This window comes from Trachinotus anak, unplaced genomic scaffold (assembly GCF_046630095.1).
Source record: "Trachinotus anak isolate AG129_WGS33_773 ecotype Australia unplaced genomic scaffold, CSIRO_AGI_Tana_v1 ptg000032l, whole genome shotgun sequence".
Classification (NCBI taxonomy): Eukaryota; Metazoa; Chordata; class Actinopteri; order Carangiformes; family Carangidae; genus Trachinotus; species Trachinotus anak.
The window spans coordinates 22,091,247-22,104,272 of NW_027273883.1; the positions used below are offsets into that span (position 1 = coordinate 22,091,247).

The 13,026-nt window shown below is 41.6% G+C and overlaps 1 protein-coding gene across 2 annotated transcripts in view; it reads left to right on the forward strand.

The window, feature by feature from the left end:
• The window catches only part of LOC139613510 (nuclear factor of activated T-cells, cytoplasmic 1-like), a 60,013-nt gene that overhangs the window by 13,438 nt on the left and 33,549 nt on the right, over positions 1 to 13,026 (forward strand). For both annotated transcript variants that reach the window (XM_071470210.1, XM_071470211.1), the window contains exons 4-6: positions 2,071 to 2,273; positions 5,545 to 5,717; positions 6,671 to 6,811. In XM_071470210.1, coding sequence (XP_071326311.1) covers positions 2,071 to 2,273; positions 5,545 to 5,717; positions 6,671 to 6,811 — 517 coding nt within the window. The remainder of the gene's footprint in view (positions 1 to 2,070; positions 2,274 to 5,544; positions 5,718 to 6,670; positions 6,812 to 13,026) is intronic.

The window sequence follows — 13,026 nt, forward strand, 5'->3', positions numbered from 1 at the left end:
CTCGGCTAGCCACTGGTACGTAGATCATTGAGACATATGGATATATGCTCTGCTCCACTGACTAGTCATAACCTATTTTTATTCAGCATAATTAAGACTGAAAATTGTGGAACGGGGAAGAAAACGAACAAGTCCTCTGCCTTGTCTCATACCCAAAAGATCTGTCATCAAGTACAGACCAAAGGCGTTTAATCTGCATGTTTATTATCAGGCCAGACAACTTCTAATACAGTATCCAGACAAATTAGTTCTCAGACAAAAGACATTAGGTGTCCATGACACTGTAGCACTAATTTCCACAGACTTCTAATGACGTAGCTCTCCTGTCCTCCACCAGCCTTCCTCTTCCTCACACCCCCATCCCTGACCACCCTAACAAAGGTAATTATAAACCCATTAATCAGATTATGTCATAGGTTACATGTGGTCTGCATTTTGTTATATGACTCAGCCTGTTAGATAAACAACAGGGGTCTTTTATTCCATTTGATGGTACCACTGTTTTCACTGGGACGAAGCTCAAAGAAGATTGGGGTAACTGACCAATTTGTGGGATTCTTCTGGTGGCCATGACTCGGTGAGCTCTGGTCTTGAGTAAGTGATCCCTCCCAGTAAATGTCACATGCGGTCAAGTAGCCACGTGGGTGGATCCACGGAGGTCGACTTGATGAGAAGTTAGTCCTCTCAGTTTTTTTACGTACCAGATGGATTTTGCAGGTTCCTGACAGTTTTTTTAGGTCTGGAGAGATTTCTAAGACCACACCAACATCCACCCATACAGTATGACGATACGGCCATTTTGCACTGCAAAGAAAAAGCATATCCTGGGAGGTCTGCAGTGTAAGGCTCAGTTCCACCAGAAATCCACATTTGGTTGGCAAATTATTCTGGTCAGACATCACTCACAAAGTATCAGTTGTCCTTCACCACACTTTGGAATTTGCAACCCCGTCTGTATGTTCATGTTTTTGAGCCATTACACACTTGGTTAAACCATCAAATTATGTTGTTCTAGAGATTGTCAGAAAATGATCCAGGGATGCTGAATCTAAATTGGCAGTTCATATTGGAAGTGCTGTTGACCCCAAAGACAACAGTACTTTTAAAACTATGCATGGCCATGAAGTTTTTCTTCTCTTTTTAAAAAAAAAAAAAGATTTGATCTTTTTATTAGTTGAGCAGTAGCAGCTAATGGAGGCTAGAGGAAGTGGTACTTGTTTGAAGTGGTGGTTCTGATACAGGAGTCTCTTTCATCACAGTGGGACACAGTCTCTGAGCTTTAATGGAAATCATAATGCATGTTCATAACTGCCCAAAGGCAAAGGGGCTGGAATCCGTCTGCATGCCAAATGCCATGAAGTTTTTTTGCGTTATTACCTATCACATGGGCATAAAGTTTGCTGAGCTACTGTACTTATATAAAAACATTTACTATACTCATCACAGAAAAATGGAAATTTGGATACCATGTCCAATTGAACACTTTACTGGTATTTATTTAGGAGAGTTGGTATTAGCCCAATCAGCAATTTCATAAACTTTGCGCAATGACTGTGAGCATCACATCTCAAGGCAGCCCTGAGATGATTGTCCTCTCTTATTTTGTCCCTTTAAGGGTCACTTTATACTGAGTCACTGTCGACTGGTTGCCTCTCTGTAGGCACTTTTTTAATAGCAGCAGTGAGATTTTAATGAACAGTGAAGTGATGGGAAGCCAGCCTCTACATCAGCCTCCATACCTCTGTACCCAGGAGATCCCTACCTCAGGCAAACTCAGAGACATCAAAAAGCTTTTTTCTTCACCTTCCCCTAAAGGAATGTAGAACTAGCTAAGAAAAAGTACAGTAAAGACCACTGAAAAAGGGTCTCCAACCCAGCTAAAAAACAAACAAAGAAAAGGGGATTATTTTTGCTGCCCCTCTACCATGTCAGGGCTATCATTAAAGGCCCCTTTAACTATCAGTAACTGATGTACATTCAATCTCTATTTACTAAATGAAGGGTTGCCTCAGATGGGGGTCTTAAAACTTGATGTTGCCTCTCACCTGGGTCCCTTTGTTCTCCCGCCAGCTTTATGGCTACATGGAAAGCGAGCCGCTTACCCTGCAGCTGTTCATAGGGACCGCAGACGACCGCCTCCTGCGACCACATGCCTTCTACCAGGTCCACCGCATCACCGGCAAAACCGTCTCCACCGCCAGCCATGAAGTCATGCAATCCAACACCAAAATTCTGGAGATCCCTCTGCTGCCTGAAAACAACATGAGAGCCATGTGAGTGCTGTGAGACCTCCACAAGTCACCTATCCATCTTTTTCTTTCCACATTTTTCTCTGGTAACCACTACTTTAAAATATACACACAAAAACACACACTCCTCTTTCTCTCAGCACTTCCCTCCTTGCTTTAAGTCTACAAACAGAATGCCTGATGATAGGTATACTGTACAGCACCCACTTCTAAATAGATCTTCAAAACTTTGTGCTTTCACCACAAGAGATGCATGATTTCAAAGGAGGTGAAATATACCCAGTGTCAGCACACTTGAGTTCAGCAAAAAGCTTTAAAATAAATGTCTGACCAGGAGCTCTAAATGAAGTCTAAATTACAAAATAACAACTTAAAAAACAACAACCACCCCAGAGCTATGACACATTAAGAGTCCCATGGTCCCGTTAGCCTGCAATGTGCAATGAAACTAGCAACTGTGGTAGCCATTAAGCTATAGAGCTTAAGGCACAAGTTTAAGATTTTCACTCATACTTTTAGTAAAACCTAAATAAACACAGGTGTTTTCACAGCAGACATTTTGATAGTAGATATTGTCATAGTAGAAGAAGCCCAGGTGTTACTAATATCATCATTAATGGCTCTGTTTTATTTAAGCGTTACAGGAAGCCATGACAAAGTGACAGAGCCAGCATGCACAGGTCAATCATTATTATACTCACAGTGTTTTTTTCCACTGTGACAAAAATAGTTTTTTGTCCAAAAGGCCTGTTTGTAAATTAACAGCTATTAGGCAACAGTAGAAGTGTAGAAATGACCAAAAAGAAACTTCTAGGATAAGACTGTGTGAGTAAGTATGAAAAGACTGACAACTTCCAAACATTGGCTTTCTTACAGGATTTAGCTCTAGATTTGTGTATACTACTTCAGCTAACAAACTGCAGCATCGCTAGCCAGCTCTAAGACACTTAAAGGTCTTGCTAACAACGCACTATCTGCTTAAATCTGCCACCTATGTCAGCTAATGTTAATGTTTATGAGCTAGCTAACGAGCTAATTTTGTCTGCTAACCAGGATGGCTGTCCACTCATTAGAAGCTCTGGTGGTCTGTGAGCTAAACTTAACAGACATATTTTACTTTGTGAAACTTTGGGTGGAATCAGATGAAGTACTCGGCTAAATATAATATTGGCTTAACCTTTAAAAACAAGTTTGCTTGGCTGAGGTAAATCAGGTTTGGCCTCACTTGTCCTCCCCCCAGACTTGCAGTAATCCAAGGGGCCATGCTCTGCAGTGTGTCCAGGCAGTGGCTCCTGTCCTGGGGCTCCATTCAAACTAGGGAGCAGTGAATTTATTGGACTGGGGCCCAGAACTCTGTGTTATGGATAAAACCACTGTATATGGCCATAGGTTATTTAAGGCCATTACCTCTTGCTGCACGTTAAGTTCTTCCTTCACTATTACAAATAAAAAAATAAATACATGTATATATACGATAATCAATCTTTGGTCTTTGAAAGATAGATAGATAGATAGACAGATAGAGAGAGAGAGAGAGAGAGGGAGAGAGATGATATTTATGGGACATTGGAGTTTCCTGGTTGGACAGTATCCTTCTCTGCTTGGGCATGGATGATTTTAACATCCCCACTGCCTTACAATCCAAAAATACCACAATATTCCTCATATTGTATCATATTTTGGGACGCCCTTCACCCATTTTACTTAATATGTCCCTTAGGATGAATATGATATTTTATACTGTATTCAAGAGGAAGTTTCTTTTTCCCTTTGTCAACAGCAGGCATGGTAAAGAAAGAGGAATGAAAGTTCTCTATTTCTTCCCCAACTATAAGAAAGGTCAAAGACGAAGCAAAGCCTCTTTCCACTGAACTGTTAAACAGTCGTCTTGATAACATAGCATCCATCTCGCTGCTCGCATGCCAACAGTCATTCGCTCACTGTGTGGGATGCAGACAGTTGAGAACTGCAGTCAAAGAGAGTTTCAATCTGTTTTTCTTTTCTCTTCTAGGAAAATCCATCTCATACACATAACTTAAAGTTGTATATTACCTTTTGCTAACCACAATAAATTCAACATACTGTATGATCCTAAATAAAGAAACATTTAGAATAACCTTTGAACTGTTATCATTATAGTTGCTATGAATGAATTGTTTTCTAACCCAGATGGTGAACATGCACATACATTGTTGGCATCTAAACTAAACATTTCCGTCCTGACGATGGTAGGCTACTGTCCCGCATCTCAGATCGTACAGGCTGTGAAAACTGACTTCAAACTAATGTATGAAATACAGCATCTTGTGTTTATTTTAAAACCGAATACATGACAGAACACTTCATGAACATATCATGTTAGGCTGATAAGGAGTGGGTAGTCAGCATTACATGTTTTTTTTTTTTGTTTTTTATTCAGATTGTCCAAACCAAAGTCAAGGGAAAAAATGGATCGGTATAAAACCTGACATTTACCATGTTCCAGGAAGAGTGCCCAAATAGCTACCATGTAAAATAATTGAAATGCCAAACCATATCCCATTCGTATTCCTTCACTTTTTACCAGCCACTCTAGTTTTATTTAAATTCATGAAAGGCCACATCTGAAAATGAATGCTTTTTCCACTGAGAAAAGGGAAAGAAAATTCACCCCTTTACCTCCCAAATTGTGAAATGAAATAAATAAAGAGAGACAGCGTAGTAAAGGGTATACTGCTACATGTGGCAATGATTAACAGAGGTTTTAGCCCCAAACGTATGAAGTATATGACTTTGTATATTCTGACTGCGGCTGATGGGACTGTGTGTGATAGTGTTAAGCCATGGTGTGTTCAGTCCAGAGGACCCCTCCAGACAACTGCTAATTCTTGGACCACTGTGACCCTTTAAAACTGTGATGTGAAGTCATTAATGTCCAACTCTGTCTTTGATGACAAGCTGGATTAATAATGACACAGTCATGCTCCAGTGAACCTCCAGTGCAGACTTCACTGCTGGTTCTAATGCACACCAACTCTGCTCAGTGTCTCAGCCAAACAGTCAGAGTCAAAAAATCACATCAGCCTTCGTCCGTATCTTTCTATAGAAAATGTTTTGTGGAAAGTATAATTTGTGATTATAGGTTGTGTAATAGCAGAGAAAGCAGAGATACTTTCCCATTACAGTTGCTTTGTAAGAGAATACAAGTCTGCCCTGAAACCAAAAACACAAAAACTATACACTCTCCATTATCTTGTATATATATAAAATATAAATGGAGGTTTTAAATTTTGGCCTCCTTTGCCTCTTGTCTCAGAATTGATTGTGCAGGGATCCTGAAGCTGCGTAATTCGGACATTGAGCTCCGCAAAGGGGAAACAGACATCGGACGTAAAAACACACGTGTGAGGCTGGTGTTTCGAGTGCACATCAACCAGCCCAATGGAAGGACAGTGTCCCTGCAGGCTGCCTCCAACCCCATTGAATGCTGTAAGTCTCACACACTAACACACAGGAACAAACTCACAAACTGGCATGCCTTTTTCTCTTGGCTTTCCACTTAAGCCAAAGGTGGCATCTATTGTTGTAATCCAATAAACTGAGGTACTATTTTATTACTTGCTGGAGCAAATTCAGTGCCTCTGCACCCAATAAGCTTTATATGATCAAAGCAATTTGCCAAGGCAATAGATGCATTGTGCATGATGCCAAACACACGTGTTATCTATCTCAATTCACATTTTATGACTGAGTGCACAAGTTATTGTGGTAAGACTGCCCCATTAGCACAGGTTCCACAAAGGTCATTTGCCAGCCCCAGTTTTGGCACAGTTGAATGAGCACATTGAAAGAAACCTCTGTTTCTTTGTCATTCATTTGTGAGCATAGGTGTGATGTTATTTGCACCCAAGGAAGCCAATTAAAGTTACATGGTAAGATGGAGCTGGCATTATACTTTATAGTCCAAAGTGGATGTTAATCCAAGTTGGTTTTTTAAGATAAATGTTTTTTAGTGTTTTGTTGAGCCCCTACTCTAAAATTATGCAAAAGCATAACAGATGAAATACACACATATGTGATCAAAAATACATCAAATTGACCAGCTAGTGATATTTATAGAACGCAGAGACAGGTGGCTGGTCATAGGCTTCTTGATGGAAATTTATGACTAAGCAATTCACCCTGAAAATATTGTTTTGATCAGTTGTCCGCCTTTTTCTACGTAATTTAAAGAGCAATTGTTGGCTGGAAACCTCGTAGCAAGGGGTCATGAAATCATCATAATAAAGTTGATAAGCCTGTTTAGCTAACCAAGTACTGCTGTTTTACTGGCTGTGAGCTGGGCCTCTGGTTCTCAGGGTGGATGTAGATCAGCAGTGAGTTTATGTGGGCTCAGGCACTGTATTGAAATGTGTGTGTGTGTGTGTGTTTTCTTTCAATAGCCCAGCGCTCAGCACAGGAGCTTCCCTTGGTGGAGAAGCAGAGTGTGGAAAGTTACCCTGCCACGGGAGGCAAAATGATGCTCCTGAGTGGTCTTAACTTCCTCCCTGACTCAAAGGTGGTGTTCGTGGAGAAGGCCCAGGGTAAGCTGCAGTCAACAGACCATGTTTACTGCGTCTCAATTTCCCCTCTTAATATCTCTTTCAAACGTCTCTCTCCCTCTCTCCCTCTGTCGCGTTTCCTCAGTCTCTCCTCCCGTCAAAATAGAGCAGGCCTTGCCAGAGAGCCACATGTGGTGTGCATTAAGCCACTATATTTTTAACCAAAGCGTATTTACATTTGCTGAAATTTCCATTGCCTGTTCACTGGTGCTCGCCACAAGTTAAGGGATGAATCACAACCAGGGCATGTGCAACGTCTCTTTCTCTCACTTTCTCTCTCTCCCTTGCTGTCCTCCCCTCCCTGACTCCCTTGCTTTTGACATTTAACCCTCTCGCTTACTTTCTCCAGCTCCCTCTTCCATCCATTCTGCTGGATACTCATCCTTGCTGTTCTTCACCGACTCGAGATTAAGAGGTCATTCCCTCCTTTGTCCATATTTTTCGGCCACACATTTATTCCCTGTGTGGGAGGGAGCAATGGTAAAAAAAAACCATAGATCGAGTTTGCGTGAATGATCATTTCCTTGAAAGGTCAAGCACGGTGATACCTCTGAAGTCTGTTGAATCACAGTGCTGCTGCAATGATGATGATGAGTAACAAGTGAGGAGGGATGAGTGAGGAAGATAAAGGTTGTTTCCTGTCTCTGATAATTACCACCAATTGATTAGGAAGAGATTTCAAATTTCCTGGTGTTGGTTGTAGTCACTACAACTGCACAACTGCACTTGCACTTTCAAACAGTACTGAAAAAGGTTCAAAAATAAAGAAAACTGGAGCTTGATTTTCCTACATCAAAGTTTTTAAATCACTAACTAAAACAAATGCTCTACATTGTTGTGTAAGTCAGACTAAATACTAATTAAATAGTCCAACTTGCCTTCTTTTCCTGGGTTTTAGACACAATTAGCAAACTTAAGCACAACACAATTATCCATTTCGATATTTGATTACCAGAATATTTCAGGGCTGTGTCTTACCATCTCATGGGAAATATATATTCTTAAATTATCACAGTATGCACAGTATAAATGAAAATCAGAGTCACTTTCCACTTCTCCCAAATCACATTTCGTTTGTTTACTTGTCAACTATTTATGCACCAAAAGTCTCCTGTGGGCCGTCAGGTTATTCGGGTGACTCCCCTGTTAGTTAGAGGGCAACAGCTGGTCAGAAAACTACTGGAGTCATAGGCTGAATCAACAGAAAATGCTTGAACCCTTCATCACTGCCTCAACAGAGCTCACTCAAAACTGAGTTTCAACACTGGGAAGGAAAAAAACAGGCTCCGTTTCCCCCAAATTTATTAAATCTTCTTAAACATGACTTTCTTAGTAGTAGAAATAGCAGAGAGTAGTTTCTACACTCATGCCTGCCTCACCACACCCTATGAGATTGGTTTACACTTAAACACCTTCGAGGTTAAGGAGGAGGCAGAGGGGATGGAGGGGGTGGATGAAGTTGGTAATAAGGGGTCTCCCTCCTCCTGGCTTTACTTAGTCATGGAGGGGGATTCCCCTGGAGAGGAAAGCCCATTCATACACAACACCTTTTACCTCTCCACCTCTTGCTATTTGAGACTCATGACCCTTTCTAGGTTGTATTTCCTTCCTTTCACCTCCTCCCTCTCTCGTCCTCTCTGTATACTTTGGTACCTCGTTTCCTCCTTTTCTCTCCTTTCACTCCCTCATCCTCCGCTCTTTTTACCTCTATCCCCGATACCCGTTAAAGACATTAGGCCGTGTGGAGCTCTGCACTAGCGGGATCCCCACACTCGTGCCTGCCATGGACATTTCAGTGGTTTGTTTTCCGTCTCTGTGGTGTCAAGAAGTAGAGAGAGAGAGAGAGAGAGAGAGAGAGAGAGAGAGGGATCGAAGGAGAGGTTGTCTGTCTGGTACTTAGTCTGCTTTTATGTAAACTTTAATGACCCACCACTTCCAGGGTCTCCTAAGTCAAAAAGCCCATTACAGATAGACCTACACAATATATGCACACATGCACACACAGGAACACATACATCACTCTCTAATGGCATCTGTCTATGAGCAAGTATGAGTGTGGAAAAGTACTTATGTCCCAGATATACTGCAAAATATTGTCTTTTGGCATTTTAATCAGAGGATCCTGCTGTTTCATGAAGGTTCTCAGACTTAAAATTTCTCTGATTGTTGATTTAGAAGGACCAGACTGGTTTGAGGAAAAAAAAGACCCCAATAAAATTATAATTATATTACAGATTTATTCTATAACTTTGGTTTTATTTTCCTCTGGAAAAGTTCATGACTAAATACACCCATGAAATACAGAGCATCGTACTGCAATAATTACCACTCACAGACATGTGCTTACACACACTGTGGGATACACACATGCACACATACAGCCTAAGCTCTTTGTACAGCACGACACCAATCATGGCTTTCGCCACAGTGGTGACAGCCATTACTGTTGCTGCCATCAAAGGTCACGACGGCTGCTCACTTTCCAAAATTGACTCCAATAAACACCTTCCAGAAAATTCCACAATCCTGAGGAGCAACAGACGGTTTTTGAGAGTCCCAATCCAACTTGCGTGAATAATTATACACAGTTCAAATCATCCAAGTTGAGTCAGAGCAAGATCACACACAGAACAAAGGCCTATTAGCACAAATGAGACATAAATCATAATACATGCATTTTGAGTTGTTTCCATTTGCTTTCACACATTCAAGGATGTGGCTGCTTTTAGCACAAACTGAACCCACTGTCTGCTTGTGAATTGCCTGCTTGAAAATAATGAGAGCAGACATCAGTTCATTGAGTGAATAATTTATGACATCACTTTTTGAGAGACTGGCCCATTAACAGTTTCTGGTTAAGTGATGACAGCAGAGACACCCAAAAACATCCACTTTTCCTTTTACACATCAGTGGGGCTCCATGTTACCTCATAAGTTTACACTTGTTTCAGGGGAACTGAGCTTGAGATTCATTTTTGGAAATGCAGATGATGACAGGTTTTTGTAAAACTAAACTGCTTTGTTGTGACTTCACTAAGTTACAGAAGTCCTGATGCCTTGTTCTAAGACACAGTTTCTGTGCATGTCTTTGTGGAGTATTACTATAGAACCTAGACCTGCTTTATAAGCAAAATAAGACATTGAAATCTCACTTTATACAATATGGGACCTTTATTGGTTACATGCTGCACCAGTGTAAATCATTTGTAAATAGCTGATTTTAGTGACATTATTCACAGATTATTTGCACTGGTGCAGAGGGCATCATTGTATCTCTTAGTGGGAAAGTAAGACCCCTTTCTAAAAATCTACATGTATTCCCTCTGCCTGACGTACTGTTAAATCATAGTTTCCCTCTGCCGGTCCTTCCGTTTTATGTTGTTTTGATTGTCTGTCTGCCCCTCCTGAGATGTCCTCAGTATCAAATGAGCAGAGCTCATAGCTGTTGTCACTGCGGGAGACCTTATTGCGCCTTGAAAAATAATTACTTCTACTTTTCAAAAGCCACATCCATCCCCACTGCTCCACTTCATCACCCACAGGATAACTGATGCAAACTCTGTGCATCCACTGCATGTGCATGTGTATGTTTGTTGCTGTGTGTTTGTGTGTGTGTATGTGTGTCCCCACTATTGCTGTTAGCCTCCAGGCCTGTTTGCGTTGTGCAGTAGGAAGTGTTTTCAGTGAGTCATCCGCGAGGGATTCCCTGTAGAGGTGTGAAACGGAAAAGACAAGACCCTCAGAGGCTAGATGGAGAGAAGACAGAGTGGAAGAGGAGTGGAAGAGGAGAGGAAAAGGAGAGGAAGAAGAGAGGCAGAAAAGAGCAGAGCTTCCTTAGAAATCTATCTTGTGACCTTGTGTACTGAGATGTCAGAGCATGAAAACGATCATTTGCTGAGTGTGGGGTCAATTTCTTCGGGTCCCAACAGAGGATTTTATGTACTCATGTGACTTTTATAGATAAACCTTATTCATTCCACCATTGGTTGAATCAATAGAACTGCTTCTGCCAGTGTTTTACTTCATCACAGACCACATAAAGCAGGGAGGGCAAGTTAATCAGACTGTAGCCAGATAATGATAGACTGGAGAACCTCAAGTCCACATTTTTGTTTCTGCTGCAATCTAAACATTCTTTTTAGCAGTGATTATTGTTGACATGTATATTTAATAGGCCGTGTCATCTCTTTTCTCACAGCAGTGGAGAGTTATACCTCTCGCAAAGCCACAGTGTGGGTATTTATGAAACTTTCCATCTGCTTTTGCATTGTTGTGCGTGGTTCAGTTTTTCTGTTATTTTTATTATGTGTACGTGTTTAGGTTGTGTCAGTGTTTCGCCCAAACCACTCTTTTGGCACAGGAGTAGGAAGACATACCTGGCGCACCTATTGCAGTGTGTGTTCTGGCTTGCCCTGCTTTCCATGGATGGAATGAGTGTTAGACACAGGGAAAATAGAAGGGAGCGACAGACAGACAGACAAATAGAGAGAGAGAGAGAAGGAGAGAGCTGGGGAAAGCCTACACTCTGACTCAGAGGAGAGGTAAGGGAATTCCCTGGTGAGCTGGATAGTTTTTACATCTGGCTGGATTGGAGCGTTGCCTGGAGCTCGGCAGCACCACACAGCCTGGGCTGCAGCAGGGAGAAGTCTGGTCTTCTCCACCTCTGCTTCAGGCTGGTCCAGCTCACAGCCAAGACTAAGAGAGCTCTGAGCTACAGTTTAATCTGTAACATCAGGACAGTATAGTCCACAATAATACCCCTCAGCTATTAGTCTTGTCATGTGGAAACTCCTGAGATATTTGGACTCTCATTCCTTAATAATATGAGCAACAGACTGTCATCTGCAGTGTTAGAGTTCATTCAAAGACTGTTTACCCTCAGTTGAACACTTTTACCTTGGGCAAGTCTAAACACCAGACAACCTGGTGTATTGTACTTATAGTGGTATGTCTAGACTGCCCTTTGGCTTAAGGCTGGAATAACATGCATAATCTTGGCTCATAGTTTTGGCAGTATGGCAGTTTAAAGTCAACCTCCACCCCTGCCTCAGGCAAGAGAAGTATGAGTGACTATCCTCTATAATTAGGATGGCATATTGAACTACAATCAATCATAATGTATGATTGTAGATCTAGGAGGGACCCTCTGACAGCAGGGGGTTTAACCTCTTGTCCTCATTCGACATCTCCCATAAAATGAAGCTACTGCTACTGGTTCTCTCAGACAAGAAAACCCTTAAATAAGATTCACTTTGCTAGTGGAGTCCTGTTATAGGATGAAGCCTATGTGAAATAGACCTGAAAGTTTGCCTCTCAACTTTTTTTTTGTTTTTGTTTTTCTAATATGGCATAATGATAATGATAAAGACTTATCAGCAGCAGGTCAGTGCACCAGTTTGGATGCCAGTTGTGTAGGAAAGCGAGGTGTATGCCTTTGCTTTGGGTAGGTCTTTCAAAGGAAACTGTATCATAACAGAAAGAGGTCTAGATTGTGTTGTGGCCTCCACCCTTTCTTCTGACTTGTCGGAACATGTTATAGACAGATAAGTGTTTCAAATCAGAGCAAGACAATTGTTAAGGAATGCCCTCACCATATGACGAAATGTCACTCAGTGGGATTTTCTTTCCTATTTGACTTCAAATTGTTAAAGAGTCCCTGCACAAATGCCAACAGACAACAATGTTCCTAGACTCCTTTTTACTATACATTCAGTTTTAGGGTTTGTAAGTAAGGGTCTTGCTATGACCCTACTGTGCAAAATAGCATGGGAAGCAACCAACCTTGATGTCTTCCTTGTGTGTCTCTGTGCGCTATTAAATATTATACAAATTTAAAAGTGTGGAAGACCCTCCAGCCATCACCATCAGTCTGAAGGCGATTTTCAGACTCAATGCCACATAGCTGGAGTCTTGATAAAAGGATGAAATTGGACTCTACTGGCCATCATCCTCCTCTGCCTGCGCCCACAGGTCACGGCGGCTCACAGTTTCCCTGTTATACACCAATAATAACTCACTTCCTGACTATAAACCCATCACAAATCTACTGTCAGGCTATAATTTATACGGAAGCCTCTTGATGCGATGCAGACCCACATTTCTCCAGTTTCAGCAGTCTTCAGATTGGCAGGGGCCAGGTGCTTGAGAGGGGAAAGCAGCTGCACCTCTGGGATCAGTCATGGGGGAACCCCTTTGGC